This window comes from Felis catus, chromosome F2 (genome assembly GCF_018350175.1).
Source record: "Felis catus isolate Fca126 chromosome F2, F.catus_Fca126_mat1.0, whole genome shotgun sequence".
Classification (NCBI taxonomy): Eukaryota; Metazoa; Chordata; class Mammalia; order Carnivora; family Felidae; genus Felis; species Felis catus.
In genome coordinates, this window is record NC_058385.1 from 45,589,181 (window position 1) to 45,610,202 (window position 21,022).

At 34.0% G+C, this 21,022-nt stretch overlaps 1 protein-coding gene across 12 annotated transcripts in view; it reads left to right on the top strand.

Moving 5' to 3' along the window:
• Window positions 1-21,022, top strand: part of VPS13B (vacuolar protein sorting 13 homolog B) — an 804,655-nt gene that overhangs the window by 442,338 nt on the left and 341,295 nt on the right. For 9 of the 12 annotated variants that reach the window (XM_023248521.2, XM_023248520.2, XM_045050210.1 and 6 more), the window contains 5 exons: window positions 2,894-3,097; window positions 12,575-12,746; window positions 13,249-13,363; window positions 16,200-16,341; window positions 19,427-19,835. In XM_023248521.2, coding sequence (XP_023104289.2) covers window positions 2,894-3,097; window positions 12,575-12,746; window positions 13,249-13,363; window positions 16,200-16,341; window positions 19,427-19,835 — 1,042 coding nt within the window. Of the gene's footprint in view, window positions 1-2,893; window positions 3,098-12,574; window positions 12,747-13,248; window positions 13,364-15,575; window positions 15,643-16,199; window positions 16,342-19,426; window positions 19,836-21,022 lie in introns of those variants that run through there. The other 3 variants (XR_002739534.2, XM_023248522.2, XM_023248525.2) reach the window with 3 other exon arrangements.

Consider the following 21,022-nt stretch of genomic DNA (forward strand, 5'->3'; position numbering starts at 1 on the left):
ATGGAGTAGTAATCACTTGTTGAAATTCCATTCTCTTGCTTGATTTCCATTGAAATTGTATACCCATGGTTTTCTTCTACCTACCTTTATGATTACTCTTCTCTCTCCTAATACCTTGCAAAACAAGTTCTTCTTCGCTAACTGGATAGAGCCTTTCGATGCCCCTACATCATCTCCTGCACTTGGCTATTGCTCTTGGTATTCTTAAGACTGCAGTGGCTTTTTGCATCCACTTAAATCATGTCTCTTCTTTAGAAATGTATCGGCTTGAGGCTTCTCTCAGCCTCTCCAATCCAAGTAAATCTCCTATGTGATTGGTTATAGAGTAAATGAGAAAATAGATGTGAAATTAAGTTTTAAACAGTGAAACATTATATTTTTGGTATTCATTAGGTATTCGATACACAAGATATTATTGATATTCAGTCATCTTCATACATAGTGTATATAAAGCTGCCTCACATGGTGCTCATCTTTAAGAAAGTTTTAAAGTTTTATTGGGATATACTTACATCCAATGAACTGCACATGTTTAAATTAATGCTAGGATATTTGACATATGTACACCCATGAAACCATTCTCAGAATCAAGATAATGCATACATCCATCATCCTCAAAAGTTTCTTTATGCCACTTCATAATCCTCCATTTTACTTCTTACCCCATCCCAGGCAACCAGTAATTCTGTCATTATGGTTACTTGTCATTTGCTAAGATTTTGTATAAATAGAATCATACAGTTGTATTCTGTGTCTCTGTCTCTCCTTTTTTTTTTTTTTTTTAAACCTAGCTTCTTTCATTCAGCATAATTATTTTCAGGTTAGGTCATGTTTTTCATGAATCCATAGTTGATTTCTTTTTATTCATAGATATTCTGTTGCATGCATATACTACATATTATTTGTCCCCTTACTGGTGAAGATTTGAGATTTTTTTCCAGTTGTGGATTATTACAGAAAAACTGCTATGAACGTTTGTGTTCTGTCTTTGTGTGGATATAGACTTTCATTTTTCTTGGGGAAACGAGAGTGCAATGGCTAGATCCTGTGGTAGATGTATGTCTTTTTCAGAAACCACCAAACTATTCTACATTTTGCATTCTGATCAGTAAATGAGAGTTTCATCTTTGCCAATATTGTTATGGTTAGGCTTTTTGATTTTAGACATTTTAATAGGGGGGTAGTGATAGCTTTCATTGGCAGTTTTCAGTACAGCTTGAAGGATAAGAATTGAATATTTATCTTCATATTTTTTTATTTTTTTAAAACCTTTGAATTTGGCAAGTCTGAATTCTGTGATAGTAACTTTCTCCTTTGAAAATAAAAATATGTTTATAGTTTATGTCTGTGTTTGCTTGGCACATTAATTATGCACATACCTAGTGCCATTCATACATAATTATTGAAGGGTAACAGTTAAAGGACATAAGAAATAGTGACCATAAAAGCATCAGTTCTCTTAAATAAATTAACTTTATGCCCTTAGAAGTATCTAGAAGTTGTTTTCTTTGGTGTATGCTCTCCTTATTTGTCAGTTTTAATTGTTTAAGAAGAAGAAGATCTTTTTTCAAAATACGGTTTGCAATAAAATTGTTTCTTTTTAGGGAGAACTCATTCTTGATTATGAAAGACAAAAGAATTTGAACTAAAGTTTTTCCAAGAGGTGTTTCGTAAGATCTCTAGCCATTAGATGTTTTTTTTAAAGCAAAAAGAGCTATAACCTGAGATTTGAGACTTCATCACACAAAAAGCAGGAGAAAACTGTAACCTAAGTACTGTTTTATATCAAATAAGGGTTGACAACAGTGTTTTTATGCATCTGTTCTGCCCACATAAGAAGCCAGCTTTATCATCTGGATGTGTCCTGGGGCTGAAACTTCTTATAAATATGAGAATTTCACCCTTTTTTTTTTAATGGCAAGCAGAATATGGTATCCAGCTGTGGATTTGCTTATATATTTTGTTTGCATTTTTTTCCTTGGGCTTGTTTTATACAGTGTATGGCAATATGTTGTCATACAAATTCCGTGATTAATGCTTATTTATGAAATCTTGTGTAAATATCTTAGAACTTAGTCAAACAATGTGCAAGTTAAACAGTTTTTTTCCTCTGAATATTGGAATGACAAATCTAAGGGGAATGGTAGGTTGAATAGTTTATGTTCTTTATCTATAGCAAAGTCTTATATGTAACATTTTCCTTTTACCATTCTATGTTATGTCATTCTTTTCCACTTTATTTTACTGGGTGAGAAATCCTGTTTCAGATTTATTCCTCAGGAAAGTAGGGAGAATTTAAATGTGGAAAACATTTAGAAATAAGAATGGTAATTATTTCATGTGTAATTAAATAATCATATTTACTAGTATACATTTGACATCTAATTCTGATACCTCTGTTTAAGAGGCATTTCTTTGTGTTCTATTAGTTGTGTATTAAAAGCAATCCACTCTTTCATAATAAGCTGTTTAATTAACATTATTGCTGTATTAACACTGTTTTTCCAAAAAAAGTAAATTGCTCATAAAATATCAAAGTTTGAATATGTGGCAAACATCAAGTATGGGTAAATTCATTATATCTGCTTCAAATTCAAATCACGATAAAATACTTAAAATTGTAAACTTGCTGTATGAATTGTTCTTTGTATATCTCATCTGAATCATAGTATCATAAAATATTCATGATCATATGTATTATTATAATATATATATTAGATAATTATCATAGATTACAGATCATGATATAATATCATGATTGGTGATATACTGATAGATTTTTATTTCATATATTCTTATTTCCCTGGACTTGTTTTAATTTTTTCACATGTAGTAATTTAGTCAATTGTGACTGGAAGTTAAAAGACTCGTTTTCCCTTTTTCTTCTGCTCAGGTGCAGCTTTTCTATGAACTGACTGAGATCATGAATAAGGTCTGGAATAAGATTCAGAGGAGAGGTAATCTCAGTCCTTCATCAGCCTATGCAGAAACCGTGGCGGGGCCTGTCCCTGGTTCTCCAGTGAGAAGCAGTGTAGGCACTGCTCCTCCAGATACCAGCACATGCAGCCCATCTGCTGATGTTGGAACTACTACTGAGGTAAGTGTTTCTGAAAGGTTCTGCTGCCAGTGAAGGATGATATATACCACAGAGTTCTATATCAGGGCTGAGAATGAAGATGACCTCATTTCTGAGGAAGCTGGCAGGTTCAGAAGGCTCATGGGGAGCTGTGGTAGCAGTGGCTATTTATTAATGTTCCTTTTAGGTCCAGGTATTTTAATTGCTTTCAGTAGGTAGTGGGGTAGTTCAGGACATTCGGGTTCTATGAAATGGAAAAAACTGAGACACAGTAAAGGTATGTTTCCTCAGGAGTATGGAAACTTAAAAGCTGAGTGAAAAAGTGGCTTATGCTTCCCTTTCCCCTACCCTCTCTGCCCCTGCCCTTTTTGTGAACCAGGGTATTATTGTTATCTTTACGTTAGTGGTTTTTAATCCTGTCAAACCCAAAATCCTCACCTTTTCTCTTCCAGTCATAAAAGTCTTTCTTTTCATTTTTAACACCCTAACCTCACCCAACATGCCAGTGCCTGTTTTATAACAAATATTTTATAATGCCCCTTTACTATCCTGAATGAAGAAAAAAAACAATGTAATGCACATATACATAATATTTCAAAAATATCTAATAGCTCAAAATATAAAGGATTAAAGGAATATAATTCAAAGTATAATAATATATATTTCAATATATGTGTAAGTGCTCAGGCATGACTATGTTAGAAGAAGACATGATGAAGTACACAGTACATACAATTACTGTGAATTTGACTGATAACAAATAGACTTGTTCCCATCTGTATCCAGTACCACGAGTGGTACTGTTGTGGCATCATTTATTGGTGGCATCATTTTCTGAAGTAGCAGCAAACTTGGTAGAGTTTTGAATAAAGCAAAATTTATGCTTCCTTTCTTTTCATTTACATTTTACTTACATTTCTGGAACTCTTAGTGTATAATTATAATAAAATTGTGCAGAAATGCCAAAAAAATAATGTTTAGATCTAAAGCTGAATTCAGTTTTATTTCCAAATATATTTCCAAGATTTTCACCTGTGTAAATTTCTATGAGATCATTTTGCTTTTCAGGACTGCCTTATTCATGATAGAAGCTCTTAATTCCCCCTAATCCTAACTCTTAAATGCCGGTAGTGACACCCAATCATTGAGTCAACCAGAAATATCCTAATACATTTCCCAAGCACAGGGGTGAACTTGCACCACTGAGAACTACTATAATAGAGGTAGAAGTTATGTTATTGTTTTTGCATGAAGACATGGTCTATGGAAACATAGCTTTGGCAAAGTACAGAATGGGAAGAAGCATCAGGTAAAGGGGATGTTATTATTTTTTTTAAACACTAAAGGCAATCAAACTCAGTTAAATGGACCTTTTTTTTTTTTAATTTGCTTTGAGGTTTTAACACATTAGAGTAGATCTGTTTGACAACTGCACAAGCAACTTCTCTATCCCCGTTCATTCTACATTCTGAGAAACCAGTGACCCAAGTGATGGGTTTTACTCCACACTCCAAATGAGGAATAAGTCCAGTCTAGAAATGTGCAGTTATGAGGTCGATGGGGCATATCCCTTCTAGGGTAAAAACTTGCTTTCATGGAGTTCCTACAGTTAGAATACAAAAGCTCCTGCAGTTTAAAAACAACAACCACTCTATTGAATGTAATAGTTTTCAAACTTATTTAACCAAAGACTCTTTTCCACAAATTATCATTGCACAGAATACACTTTGTGAAATACTTTAGAAGAGTAATCAAAGCTTGGGGTGACAAGTTGCAAACAAGGATAGTATAAGTGAAATTAATAAGTGAAGTTAAGTCATAGAGACATTCCACTGGCAGAAAGGAGAGTGTTCCATTAAACAATTGTCTGCTAAGTACTTTATTTACTGGGATGTCCAGATAAACATGACTACCTATTTTGGGAAGTGGGCTTTTAGAAAGAGACATTTAAAAAAACATTGAAAGACTGGAAAAGACAAGGCTTTCATGGAGTGGTCGCACCTGTTGGTCATAGATCTAGGGACTGCCATTCATACAAAGTACAGTATAAATGGTGCTCTCTATTGTGCACTGTCCAACCTACACAAAAGGACATGGTAGCCCTAATATGAGATGTCATAGAGATTAACATGCCCTGTAAATATAGAAGTATGATTAACAAATTTATTCTCTGGTATCTTTGGGTGTTTTGCAGAGGAAGTAACGCTTGAGAAGAATCTTGAAAATAAATATAACATTAGTAGCAGTTTTGTTTTATTAGGTGTATTATAATAGAAAAAGCCAGAAGAATGATGTCCTCATGAGCCAAAATGGGGAAATTAATAAAGGGAGAGATTAACAAAGGGAGAGATTTTCTCAGTCACATAAAAAGAAATTCATTCTAGGGTGTCTGGGTGGCTCAGTCAGTTAAGTTCAAGCTCTTGATCTCAGCTCAGGTCTTGATTGCAGGGTTGTGAGTTTAAGCTCCACACTGGGCATGGAGCCTACTTAACAAAAAAAATTAAAAAAATAAATTCTGATTTCTATAACAAGATCCTTACATTCCTGCAATTCATTTAAATTTAAAATGTTGAGGATTCTTTCTGATTGAGTTGTAAACATAAGCAATGAAAATGTTCATTGGTGAGCTTATTAGTTTTGCGTTAGCCATGGATTTAATCTGACCTATGTGAAAAAGATCTGAAAATGAAAGAATCATAATGCAAAAGACGTATTCATTGGAGGAAGACCATGTAAAGCAGCTTGCAAAAGGTAATACAGACTTATGAAGGAAAAAGTGGCAAATATTTTCAGAATGTACCATCTTCTCTTGTTTACATACTGTGGTCGAGGAAAGAGGTGAGTAGTCCAATATGGATTTGAAACCTACAGTTATTTGGGATACTTGTTCCCTGAGAAATATCTTAAAATAATTTAGCTCCTTTATTTGCCATAAATGGCAGGAAGATTTTTGTGAATACTGTTAGGATAATCAGTGTTAGGGCTTTGATCTAACTTTGCAAATTAGAAGGAGGTGTCTATGTATTGAATATTTAATGTTTAATTTCTCCTCTCAAGAAAATAGTTATGTGGGGATCAAGGTTAACTATGTATCCATATGAGTTTAAATTTACCCCTTTGAGAATTAGCCAGTAAATGATGACATCTGAAAATACAATCATTGTTTTCTCCTGTGTGTATGAATGCTCCATCTATGACTCAGTCTGTGGTTTAATTCATCCAGAATTCAAACTTTGTGCCCAAGTTTTCATTTCTCATTTCTCTTTGTTTATTGTGCTGCTAGAACTGTGTATAAATGATCTTTGTAATTTTCATTCCTTTACTTTTGAGTTCTAGCATATTAGATATGTTACTGTGATCCTTTGGATTCCATTTTTAACTTATTTTTATTAATTTTGAAGAATTTGGCTGTATATTTGAATATGTTACCTACTCAGTGGGAAATACTGGATGTGAAATAACTCTCCACTACCATCCATCCCCTCTTATCTTTATTATTAGTGGATAACCCTAATTTAAGCAACCCGTACAATGTTTGGTGTGCAGATTGGGTTTTAAACACATTGTTCTTGAATATGTGGATGTTAAATGATTTGGGAATATCAACTCATATGACTGAAATAAATCTGACTTATTATACTCTACAGCATGTATATATTAAGTCCCTGCAAATATATTATGATGTGAATTCATAAAACTATATGAGTTTATTTTTTAAAAAGTTTTGGTCTTTTGTTTTAAACATAATTATTTTATATTTTTTATCAGATTTGTCCAGATTTTTTGAGAGTCTAATCCTGTTGTTAACTCTTTGCACTTAGTAGATTGCTTCCTTATGTGTTATGTAACCTTATATTAAGAGTTTTTCATTAGCCTATGAGACTTTTACATAGTGGTTGAGGCCCTATTCCCACAGAGGTTTTGTGTGTTTATATCTTTGATGGACTACAGGGGTTGTTTCTAGCCTGAAACCCCTTTACTTTTAATTTCATATCTAGAAGTTTTTTGAAAACATTTGGCAGTATAAAATCAAGCCCTCAAACCTATATATACCTCAGAATTGTGTTTAAAAGTCTCTAGGATACCTTGTCTATCTATGCTAAGATACATAAGTCTTTCCTTTTTGGGGTTTATTCTGTTGTGTTTTCACATTTTTTTAATTGGATACTTAATAATATTCATCTTTAAAAAATTAAACATTTAAAACAGAGTCTTTTTATCCTAAGAGGAATTTATAATATGGCATGGATATGTGCATACACATAATATGTAGGTGGACTGCAAAATTTAGCTCATAATGGATTCTGCTTCCTAGAGACAATTCTGTACCACACAGAAGGAGGAGCAAAACTTTTGTTATATAAGAAAAAATATAAAATGCTGAGTGTATGTGAGAATACTGATTTACAACTCAACCAAAAGTAAAAATTAACAGATTAACCTCTAATGTTGTAAGTTTTGCTTCATGGCAAAATTTGACTTACATTCTTATCCTTCATTGATTCAGTGATTAAAATTGTTTCTACTTTAAAAAATATGTGGTGTGTGTGTGTGTGTGTGTGTGTGTGTGTGTGTTTAACATCCATCACCATACATAGTTACAAGTTATTTTTTCTTGTGATGAGAACATTTAAAACCTACTCTCTTACCAACTTTCAAACACACAATACAGCATTATTACCTATATAGTCATCATGCTGTGCATTACATCCCCAGGACTTATTTATTTTATACCTAGAAGTTTTTGTCTTTTAACCCTGGGCACCTATTTTGACCCATATTCACTTTAAATTTAACTGAAAATAAGTGCATTATAAATAATTACTGGAGAGGGGCGCCTGGGTGGCGCAGTCGGTTAAGCGTCCGACTTCAGCCGGGTCACGATCTCGCGGTCCGTGAGTTCAAGCCCCGCGTCGGGCTCTGGGCTGATGGCTCAGAGCCTGGAGCCTGTTTCCGATTCTGTGTCTCCCTCTCTCTCTGCCCCTCCCCCGTTCATGCTCTGTCTCTCTCTGTCCCAAAAATAAATAAACGTTGAAAAAAAAATTTTTTTAAATAAATAAATAAATAATTACTGGAGATTGAGGGATGAACCACCTCATGCCAGATTTTTTAAGTTTTTATTTAAATTCCAGTTAGTTACCATACAGTGTAATATTAGTTTCAGGTGTACAATGCAGTGATTCAACACTTCGATACAACACCCAGTGCACATCACAGCAAGTTCACTCCTAATCCCCTTCACCTATTTCACCCATCCTCCCACCCACCTTCCCTCTGGTAACCATCAGTTTGTTCTCTATAGGTAAGAGTCTGTTTCTTGGTTTGCCTTTCTATTTTCCCCCCTTTGTTTGATTTGTTTCCTCACTTCCACATATGAGTGAAATCAAATGGTATTTGTCTTTCTCTGACTGAATTTGCTTAGTATTATACTGTCTAGTTCCATCCATGTTGTTGCAAATGGCGAGATTTAATTCTTTTTTATGGCTGAGTAATTTTCCATTATGTGTGTGTATACACATATACATATATATGTATAATATATACACACCACATCTTTTTATCTATTCATCTACCAATGGACACTTGGGCTCTTTCCATATCTTGGCAATTGTAGATCATGCTGCCATAAACAGTGTGCATGTATCCCTTTGAATTAGCATTTTTGTATCCTTTGGGTAAATAGTAGTTACCCAATTGCTGGATCATAGGGTTGTTCTATTTTCAACCTTTTGAGGAACCTCCATACTGTTTTCCAGAATGGCTGCACCAGTTTGCATTTCCACCCACAGTGCAAAAGGGTTCCCCTTTCTCCATATTCTTGCCAACACACCTGTTGTTTCTTGTGTTGTTGATTTCAGCAATTCTGACAGTTTTGAGGTGATATCTCCTTATAGTTTTGATTTGTGTTTCTCTGATGATGAGTGATGTCGAGCTTCTTTTCATGTGTCTGTTAGCCATCTGGATGTCTTCTTTGTAAAAATGTCTATTCATGTTGTCTTCTGCCCATTTTGTAATTGGATTATTCATTTTTTTTTTGGTGTTGAGTTTTATAAGTTCTTCATATACTTTGGATATGAACCCTTTATCAGATATGTCATTTGCAAATATCTTTCCCATTCTATAAGTTGCCTTTTAGTTTTGTTGATTGTTTCCTTTGCTCTACAGAAGCTTTTTATTTTGATCAAGTCCCAATAGTTTATTTTTGGTTGTTTCCCTTGCCTCAGGGGACATATCTAATAAGGAGTTGCTATGAGGTCACCTTATATTTGTTGTGCTTATTTATATCGATTATGTATCTAGGGAATGCTTTGAAATCACAGTTTTGAATTTTTCATTTCTAATTAATATTTGCAGTCAAAGAAGTTCATAAATTTTTAAAAATTGCTACTATATAAAGTACTGTTTTTCTCATTTGCATCAAACACATTCATTATTTTGACTATGAAGAGTTCACTACAAATGAATCTGGTTTTAAAAAGTACACTCTTAATTATTTGTATTAAGTAGGAGTATTTGTTTATATGATCCTTGGGTGATTTATACTTTATGAGTAATTTTTTTAATGTTGACATGTTGGTAGGAAGTACCATACTTTTCAGTGAATATAGCTCTAGCTTCCTGAATATCAATCTGGATGGTGGTAGAAGGGGAAATAGGCGTAAGAGGCGTAAGTACGAAGCTTAAAAACAGTTCATCATTTTCCCCACCCTTGCATTGAAATAGCGAGAGCAAAGGTAGTGGAAACCACAGCAGGCCACTTGTCACTGTTGACTTAAGTACAAACCGTGGTGGAAGTGTTTAGCCCTTTGGGAAGTTTTGTGATTGAACAAGAATGCTGGAGTTATTTTGATAAGGGAGTGGAGCAGTGTGGCCAAAACTATGATCATCCCTGAGCTCTAAAGCAGGCCAAGGATGAAGGGCTGCAGTGTTTGCTCTTCCAGATGAACAAAGATAAATTCAACTAGGAAAATAAACTCAGTCTTTTGGTCAATTTGCAACAGAATGGTGAAAGAATTGAACTGTGTATTTTAGAACTTGGCATAAAGAGGTGTGGGAAAATAGTTCAGCATCTTCAATTCTGGCTCTACTTTTGCTATAGATTTGGAAATGGAGCAGAAAATTAATGCACAAACATATTTAACAATACCACACCAAATGTTGTAAATCCAAAATGAAAACTGAAACTGCATGAGGAGGGAGAGCAACTTTTTCAGAAGTGCTTAGTTATTAAATTTGAAGCCACCATGTTCTTAGCATTCCTACTGAATATACCTAACAATATTTAAAAATCTAGGTCTCATTGATTTGAGGTGCTGCTTTCTCCACAGTTTCCGTTCTTGGGAGTATGATGTTCTTCTAACTGTTGAAGGAAAATTTAATTTATGAATGCTTCTGCTATAAGAATTTACCCATAAAGAAAGGCATGTTGACTATATTATATTATCTTTTATTGAATTTGACTTTGTAAAATGCATCCTTTTCTGGGATTAGTTTGTGCTTTTCATTAGATGTTGTGTTACTTTAGACAGCAACCAAAACCCTGAATTTTTTTATCGCTTCTCAAATTGTAAGAATTTCAGCTGTAGCAGAATTAGGACTACTTATTTTGGAGAAGCATTTATATGAAAACATCACGAACAGGAAGTTGTTTGCCTTGTTTGGTGTAAATGTAACAAGGAGTGGCTTCACTATCTTCAGATTTAAGTCTATAATTTTCTGTCACAGTAAATCACAGGACACTACTGCTTTGCTGTGTTTGGTGTCTAAGTATTCCAACAATAAGTACTTGTCTGTTCTTTTGTGAAAATCTTCCCCATTAAGTCTCCTTTGGGGTGTTCAAGGAAATTAAATTTTCTTCTGATTGAAAGAGATTGTGAAACTTACCATGAGGTCAAGGTAAAAACTTCATGTAGGCGCTGAATATACCTGAGTAGAATACATGTCTGTGCTAATGAGAGCAGAAATTTTTGGATTTACATAAGGTTTTACTCATCGTCCCTGTTGTTAGCTGTCAGACTAATGGCTTGACTAAGAGATGAGTGGCTTCTGTCCTGAGAAACTATCCATAGAAAGCAATATACTGACCATGTTGTGTTGTCTTCTATTAAATTTTCAGGGATGTTTTGTTCTGGCTGTTGACTACTGGTCATGACTCCTTGGCATAGGAAGTGAACATTTTGTTTGAGACATTCAAAGCAACAAAGAGCTATTAGAAGTTGAGGATATATGGCAAAGGGAAAGGTGCTAAAGTTAGAAAGATGACAAAATGAGAAAGGCAAGAAGGTATAGATAGAATACCAAATTTTGTAAGACTGTGAGCATACAATTTGTAAGTAGTCGTTCCATTTGTTGGCGATAATTATACCTACTAATTATGAATTGTTTATTATATGTAATCACTTTATGTTCGTGTTCTTTTTTCTTCTTAACAACAATTCTAAAAGATAAATATCAAAATAACCATTTTGCAGAGGAGGAAACAAACATGAATAGGGTCTGAAGAAGTCCTTAACCTAGTGTATCATGCTGCTTTACCAGACTATGTTTAAGTACATATAACTCTAGTTTAAAAATATATACACGTCTTTTAAATAAGCATACTATAGTGTATTTGATCAGTTCTCAGAGAATGAGTTTGGGCTCCTGAGTATTTTTGAAAGTTTTAAATGGACTGCAAAGGTGGGATTTTAAGAGCCCGAATACTTGGTAGCTAATCCTTAAAATAACACAATACGTGAGAGTGATCACCATCCCTGACACCATCTCTTTCTGTCTTGAGGCTGAAGTTATCCAACTCCAAACCAGGATTTATAATTTTCTCCAGACCATGTAACAGCTGCTGAAAACATTTAACAAAAACAAGGACTACCAAACAAACCTTTTACAGAAAGTTTGTTAGTTCCAAATGTGAGAACTTACATATTCGTAATTCATTATGTATTTGTTGAATTAAATAAGCTCATGGTCTTTACCTCGAGCTGTTTAGCCATATAAGTCATTGTAAAAATCTGTTGTCGGGGTGCCTAGCTGGCTGGCTGGCTCAGTTGGTAGAACATGCTACTCTTAATCTTGGGGTTGTACATTTGAGCCCCATGTTGAGTGTAGAAATTACTTAAAAAAATTAAAAAAGAACTATTATCAAATCCAACTTTTTAATGTCTTCTTATAATATATGAGACATAATAAATGTTCTATTTCTTACTCCATGCTTATTATGGTAATCACTTTGCTATGGATATTGCAGATTCATACATAAGTGCTGTATAGTAGGGGTAGACAAACTGTATAAATGGCTAGATAGTAAATATTTTAGGTTTTGTGGCCCATAGTGTCTCTATAGGAACTACTTAACTGCTAAAAAGTAGCCATAGGCAATAGATAAATGGATGAATATGGCCATAATCTGGTAAAACTTTATTTCCGGAAGTCGAGCCTTCAAAATTTATCATTTTTTATAGTTATTTTTCTTTGTTACACACTTGTTTTTTCTCATTCCAGGGAGATTCTGTACAAGCAGGTGATGACTCACCATTTTCAGATTCTGTTACCTTGGAACAAACTACAAGTAACATTGGTGGATCCAGTGGCCGTGTTAGTCTGTGGATGCAGTGGGTGCTCCCCAAAATTACTATAAAGCTCTTTGCTCCAGATCCTGAAAATAAAGGCACAGGTACAGGGTTACTTTTCTTCTCTGCTAAAAAGGTAAAATATTAAACACTATTTTTCAAAGAAATAGTAGAACCTAGTTTTATTTATCACTGTCATTTAAAGTAAACAAACACCATTAGGTCTAATTTAGTTGCTTTCTATTAGCAATACCTAAATTTTGTCTTTTTATATTAAAATTCATTCCAAAAGCCATGAAGTAATTTTTTCATTGGTTTCATTGATGTGTTATATCATTTTCACTAAAAGTATGCAAAGATTGTTAGATACAGTACCTCAAGCATCAATGGATTTCTTCTTTCTTGAAATAGGTGCTTTATCTTCATTGTGAGGCCTGTATTGATGTTACTTTTCCTTATTATTGTAGAATCCTGTATGGTTAATGAACAGAAAGTCTCATTTTCTCTCTAGGAGTTAAGGATGTATATATGAACATTAAGTGTAAAACACAAGGTTTTAATATTGATTGTGAGGCCAATGCTGATTATGTTTGCTTCTTATTGCAGAGCTTTGTATGGTCAGTGAACTAGAAGATCTCAGTGCTTCCATAGATGTTCAGGATGTATATACCAAAGTGAAATGTAAAATAGAAAGCTTCAATATTGATCACTATAGAAGCAGGTAAATAATAATAAATATGGGAAAAGCTATGCTTTCTTTGAACACAGTCTTATATAAGAATTTTTATATTTTAATTTTGTTATTTTTTGAAGTGCTGTACTTATTCCCAAAGAGAGTTCTTAACAGATAAATTGATTAATTTTACTTGGTATTCATTCATATATGGAATATAACAAAGTTTTGTTTCATGCGATGGCAAATCTATTCATAAATACCCATATTGCCGTATTAAATGAAATGAGCTGCTTTTACTACCAGTTTGATAGTCTGTTTGATAGAAAATAACAAACTCAAACAGTTTGTTATTTTGTATATTTGCAAAGATACTGGAGACATAGTGGATGGTTTTGTTTTTGCTGTATACTTGCTGTCCACTCTCCATATGAGTTAAATCACAGATTAAAATGGAGCGACATCTCGTGGCCCTTTGTGCTTTGGAGACTTTTCTTAATCTCTCATTTGACTAATATACATGTGGTAGATATTCCTAGAACCAGATTTTTCTTGCCCTAATAACTTTCTATCAAAAGTATTATTGTGGGCAAATATAATTTATTTATAATAAATAATAGTAAAAAAGTTTTAAACAACTGTATTTTGGGGTATTTAATGTTTATTTATTGTTGAGAGAAAAAGAGACAGAGTGTGAGTGGTGGAGGGGCAGAAAGAGAGAGGGAGGCACAGAATCTGAAGCAGGCTGCAGGCTCTGAGCTGTCAGCACAGAGCGCCACACGGGGCTTGAACTCGTGAATAGCGAGATCATGACCTGAGCTGAAGTTGGATGCTTAACCGACTGCAACACCCACGCGCCCCCAAAAAGTAAAGTTTTACATATCCTCACAAAGATACATAGCAATGTTGTCATTAATTTTTCCCAAATACAAAATAACTAGCACTTTTTGGAGTTTTGGGGTTTTTTTTTGCTATTCTGGAATACTATTCTGGAATTTGTATTTTTTTTTCAACTTTTTTTTTTTAATTTATTTTTGGGACAGAGGGAGACAGAGCATGAACGGGGGAGGGGCAGAGAGAGAGGGAGACACAGAATCGGAAACAGGCTCCAGGCTCTGAGCCATCAGCCCAGAGCCTGACGTGGGGCTCAAACTCACGGACCGCGAGATGGTGACCTGGCTGAAGTCGGACGCTTAACCGACTGCGCCACCCAGGCGCCCCCAGAATTTGTATTTTTAATTGAATTATAATAAAACACATTTTTTAAAATTATTTTTTAAACAGCATCATATTTTTAGTTTCATATTAATTTAGTATAGAAACAGCCTTAAAGTCTGTTTTTTGTTCGTAATTTTCATTCAGCAGTTATTTATTGAGTGCCTGCAGAAGCACATCTGTTTCTGTACTTTTACTGGTGCATCATATACCCTAAAAACAGAATCTTTTTTCTTTAACAGGTTTCTAATTCTGCATTAAAAACATTTGAATTTTTATTACTTATCATATAGCGTGTCACACATATCCTATTGCTTATGTCAATGACTATCAAATCTATCTAGCCAAAAAATTGTGTCATAATTATGAAGTTCAAAATATTTTTCTGGGTATATATTAAAACCTGTTGTAATAGTAGAATGTTATGAAGCATATATTTTATTTTACACTAACCATGAATCATTAATTGATCTTTGACAATGTAATGTTTAGCTCTTTACATCCTCCTGAATAGTATATCTCTATATGATAGATATAGATACATGTGATACATGATTATTTCAAGCGATACACGATTATTATGTTATAGCTGTAATAATTTTCTGATGATGTGAACATTATAATCTATGTTCTAGATCATCAATGACTTTACTGTTAAATTATGTAAGTTTTAAATATTTACCCATTGATTTATTCAAAATATTTGTTGTGTATTATGTGCACTATGCTAAGCACTGAGGATGTAGTATTGTAAGAAAAATAAACATAAATCATGCTGTTAGGGGCCTTGTGGTCTCAGAGATAAGGTAGAAATAAATAACCAATCAATAAGTATACAGTTTTACCAATAAGACAAATGCTTCTATTATGCAAAACTACCCAGGGTGTGGTGCTAAAATAAATTGTTCTTGATTGCATTGTCAGTTCCATGTTTCAGTTCAGTGTAGTGTTGTTTACATGGTAACTATTTGAAATAGTTATATATGCGCAGTTTTTAACTCAGAAAAATTGAAAAGAACAGATAAGGTGAACTTATGTTTTCCAGGCCAGGGGAAGGTTGGCAGTCAGGACATTTTGAAGGAGTATTTCTACAGTGCAAAGAAAAACCTGTGGTGAGACTCATTTAGTAATTATGATTTTTTGAAAATATATTATAAACTGTTTATCTTTGTTCATTCATGCAATAGGACTAATGGTTGCAAGAATTAGAGCTCAGATAAATTCTTTTTGACCTATTCTTCCAAAATTACATTACAAAATAAAACTACTCCTTTAAATGCTTGTGTTTTGTAACCATTTTCCTATTATAGCTATTAAGTAAATTTTTCAAAAAGCAAAGGTAGGGTTGCTTTTATTAAAATGTTTTATCATTAATGTACTATTATGTTGATGTTTTAGAAGTTTTTCCTATTCATAAGTGAGTTCATGTTGGATTTTCCTTTATCATAAACTAATAGTAGTAATTTGACACTAAAAGCAATTATTTTTCATTTACTTCCATTAACAATGCTTTTGCAGAAGATGGTCCAGACAGAGGCCATACCTAGCAGGGGCTCAAACCTGAGCCCATGCAAACTTGAGCAAAATTAAAACTATCCAGATTTTTTTGCTTATGGCTTTTATTGCTTTTTGTCTTTTCACCTTCTTTGCTCCTGTCCATCACCTCAAGCCTTGGGGAAGAGTGTTGGTCTTTGGGGCAATGTGGAGGTGTCTTCCTTTCCTGTACTGACAAGCTGAACAGACGCACCTTGTTGGTTCGACCCATCAGCAAGCAGGACCCTTTCAGTAATTGCTCTGGCTTCTTTCCTTCTGTAAGAAATCATTTTAAAATTATGCTACAGAACTCCCACTAACAGGAATCCAGAGAAGGAATTGAACTATCCATAGAGTCAACTCTTGATTTTTATCTTCCTCTGTGTCATCCACTTTGTAAATGAACTCTACTTTACTTTTAACTCATAGACTGATTTTCTAGTACCATCTAATTTGTTTCTGAGTTACTTGCATATACTCTTTTTCACTCTGGTTTTGTGATTACAAACTAACTTTACCATCAGCATAAGAAAATAGAAGTGTAGGACATTAAGTGTAATGTTTTTTAAATTGTGCATGTATTGAATAATCAAGAGTTGACCAGACTGCTTTGTCTTTTCTTTTATGGCTTTTACTTAGATTGCTTTTTTCCCCTTTCTATTATGCCATTTCCTTCTCACAACTAATCCACATTACCGTATTTGGTGATCTTGAATCTGGACAGGGCTATATGCCTGTCATTGCTGGATATAGGATGAACACTAGACTGTCCACCAGTGGCTTTTAGAAGTTTAGAACCTTATTCTTTTCTAAGTGGTACAATATATCTGGATATGTCATTAAGCTAATTATTTTAAACGCCATTCTTAAAGTCAATACAAATGCATATAATTTAAAAATATTAAGAACAGATTACCACAATGATAATAGCAATTTTCTTAAGAATTTTTTAAACCATTGCAAACATTAGATGTTTTCTTAGCGTGTGTGAACTATTTCCCCTTTTTTGTAGCTCAAAAGGAATTTAAGACCTAGATCTTTAAAAAGGTGATAAAAGTAGTCAAATATTTTAAACAGTTGTTTAATATGGTATTTGAATAGCAAATGCTAGTTTCTAATTGGATTCTGATATTTTTTCTGGAATTTTAGTCTGGAAAAAACATCTCTACATGTGGCTTTTATATCAGTGGAAATTCTGTTCAGTTTTATCTTTATTTGAATGGTATTGGTGTCTCTGAGAAACATTCTTAATTTTTTTACATACTGAATAATTTTAATGTATATTCATGAAAAAACCCAAACTTATTAATGCCCTTTAAAATTTTTCTGCATTTTTATAATACTTCTTTAATTATCAGTGTTTTCTAACTTTTCATTTTAAAGAGTGTAAGATGCTGATTATTACCATATGAAAAGTAATATTTACATTATCTCACTCCAGCTAGTATTCACTTGTTTTTTCATTTTGTTCCTTGTACATTAAGGGAGTTGAGGATGCAACAGTTCAACAAACAAACTTTCTCTCATGGGGAGTTTACATTCAAGAGTACCTACGTTCAATATGTTTAAAATATATTTTCCAAATCAAAACATTCATACACTGAAGCACCTTTTATACTATTTCCAGGATTCAAGCATAGCCATTAAGGAGGATTTGAGTTAGGTTATTTATTAGTGGTTGATTGTAACCCTGCCCCCCAAGTCCAGTTTAAACATCTAAATACAGACAGTGTTGTTGCTGTTGGGCTGTATCACAGCCATCGTTCTCCATCCGGTGTTTCCTGTTACCTAGCAAGGTGGACATAAGACTCGTAGCACGTTTTCTTGCTTTACTGTATTTCCTTTTGCGTGTAGAAAGCAAAAGGAAAGGGAAATCGGAGAGGCAGCTAGGAAGTTGGGAACAGTAAAAACAAAACAAAAAAACACCTCTGAAGGCAGCAGGACAGTTAACATGAAAAATGATTATTTTGCACATCCATTTAATGCCTACTTCCCAGGGTATTTTTAATGGTCAGAAAATTAGGTTAAAAAAGAACATAGACAAAGATAACTTTTACCTCACCTTTGTTCATTGTAAAGTCCAGATTAAAAACAAAATTAACAGTGGCAGCTGAAATGCCTACGATTTTCCCCTTGCTGTGTCGCTAGGTGATAGGTAGCAATGTGAGAGGAAGAAAATGGAAGCAAAAGAGCTTCACTAGTTCTGGGATAACATAGGCCCCGGGCACTTTGCTGCTTTGCCACTCTCACTTTTTCCCTGTTTGTTGTTCTTTCTCAGTGCACTTCCTCTCTCGACATCACGCATTGGACTGTAATAACCTAAAAACTTTATCAGGCCCTGGGAAGAGAGGTTGGAAATGTGTATAACACCGTAACTTTAACTTCATGTTGAGTGATGTGTAAAATAGGATTTTATGTACATTAATTGGTTCAGGAAAACTTTAAGAGCTGTCCTTTAATGTTGAGAAATAGAAAGTATGCATTTTATTTCACTCTTCAAAGTATGCTGTTTTACTACAATTTGTTTATAGTGTGTAATTTGAATATAATTGGACATGTTTTGTCAGAAGTATTGATGACATAATGATATAATTTTTACTGTCAGTCAAATGTCGTATGTGTATTTATGTAGCATTAAACTCAAGGAATAGGAGTTTGAATTGTGAGAGAGTGGATAGTTAGGTTTTGTAAACAGAATGATAGCCACTGAAAATAAGCAAGTTCTAAAAGACAGATGTTTTATTTTTGTGTTATGTTACTATCTCCAATAAACATGCATTAAATGGTTTAGTTATCAAAGCATGGTATCAATGAAGCTCTTTTTATGGGCTTAGTCTTCATATACATTAGCCAAATTATTAAAAGAAAAACTCTGTTCTCATAAGTGTTAATTAAGTCGAGGAAAGTCAATCATCTTTTCTATTCAGATTGTTTGTTGATTACAAATGGAAGTACATTACATGGTTATTTCAGTTTCATCTGCATAAACAACGTCTCTGTGATCCATATTGGTACTTTTAATGAAAAATTATCAAGAATGAAAAGATAAAATCCAGAGATGTCTTGTTGCAAATTCTGAATATCACAGAGAATGTAGAAATCATAGACACAGATATAACAAAGTTTAATTGCCTCTCTCAAGATCTAGAACTAGAACTCAGGATTTCTAATTTTCAGTTCAGCATTCCAAGTCTTAGATGGTTTTTCCCCATGTGTGGAGTTGATCAGTAATGTGCTCATCAGAGGGTGTAGGCATAGTAAAAGATTATAATATCAACTGAGATTATTTTCTGCTTTCACATAGTTTTTTTTTTTTCTTTTTTGTAATGAAGTTTGTATTGTGATTTCCTCTTTCTGGAACAGACAACAGCAAAACTCCTAGATGGCTCTCATCAGCAGCATGGATTTCTCTCTTTGACATACACAAAAGCTGTAACAAAAAATGTCCGCCACAAGTTAATATCAAGAAATGAGCGAAGAAGTTTTCATAAGTTATCTGAAGGTTTAACGGATGGTTCCCCTCATTTTCTTCATGAAATTCTTCTTTCAGCACAAGCTTTTGACATTGTCCTTTGCTTTCCTTTGCTTAATGCCATTGCAAGTATATTTCAAGCAAAATTACCAAGGACCCAAAAAGAGAAAAGAAAATCTCCTGGTCAGCCCATGAGGAGCCATACATTGACTTCACGCAGCTTACCTTTGATTTATATCAACACAAGCATAATCAGAATTTTTGTTCCAAAAACAGAAGAAATGCAGCCAAGTATTGAAGGTATGGCCTTCAGAGGTTTTTGTGGTCTGATTTTACATAACTTCCATTTAGGGAGTTTAGTTTTTTCTATTCTTTTTTAATACGGCTGGTGGTTGTAGTTTGTACTCTGGTGTGTTTTAGAAAGAGTAACTATGTTACAGTCATTCTACAACTAAACCTTTAGGAGATATGTCAGGATACTGGGTTTGTTTCTGACTCAATTACTAGAGTAAAAAGTAGATTTTTTTTTCATCAGGACTTTTGCTAGTGAAGCTTATCTTACTGTCATTTGTTTTATTAAACTCAAATGTTAGGTTCTATATACCTAAGGTAAGTAGAAATTATTAAAAATAAAATAGCCAACACCCAAGGTTCCTGTGGCTTCTTCCAGGCTTCTCAGTGCAAATTAACTTAGGTTTTAAAATGAAATGAATTTGGGGCACCTGGCTGGCTCAGTTGGTAGAGCATCTGACTCTTGATCTCAGGGTTGTAAGTTCAAACCCATGTTGGGCATGGAACCTACTAAAAAAATAAATAAATGTAATGAAATGAATTTAGAATCCCACTGCCTCCAACTGTAAGAGTAACTTTTAAATTTTTTCTTCCCCCATGCTAGAAAACAGTGAAGAACTTTAAGGATATTGAGTGAAGTTCTAGTACAGTGGTTCACATAGTATGAACTTGGAAGTTACAGAGACCTGAGTTCAAATCCCAGATTTACTAGTTAAGAACTGTGAAATTTAAAGCAAGTTAAGTCTAAGTTCCTACGTATAAATGGTAATAGTAGTGCTTGACTTGATGGTAGACCTTACTGACAGCTTACTTTTCAATGATGACTACGTGGAGACTACATGAATAGTGCTAGCTGCATAGTTAGCTTTCAGTAAATGGCAACTGAATCAGCAGATGTGCCCATTCTTTTAAAGTAGAATATCTGGAAGTCCCCCATTTCACTACTGCTTATATACCTCTTTGGCCAAAACATAGTCATATGGCTACACCCCACTGTGAGAGAGGCTGAGAAACAGTATTTCCCTAGGTGGTAGGGTGCCCAGCTCATAAATTAAGGCCATGTGAATTAGAAAAAGAGAGAATGGTAGTTGAGGGATAAGTACTAGCCTCTGCCACATGAAAACAGTAAAGCTGTTTTTTCCCTTTTAGTTATTATGTGGAGGGGGAAGAGCTTGAATGGTCAGTGATAGCAAATA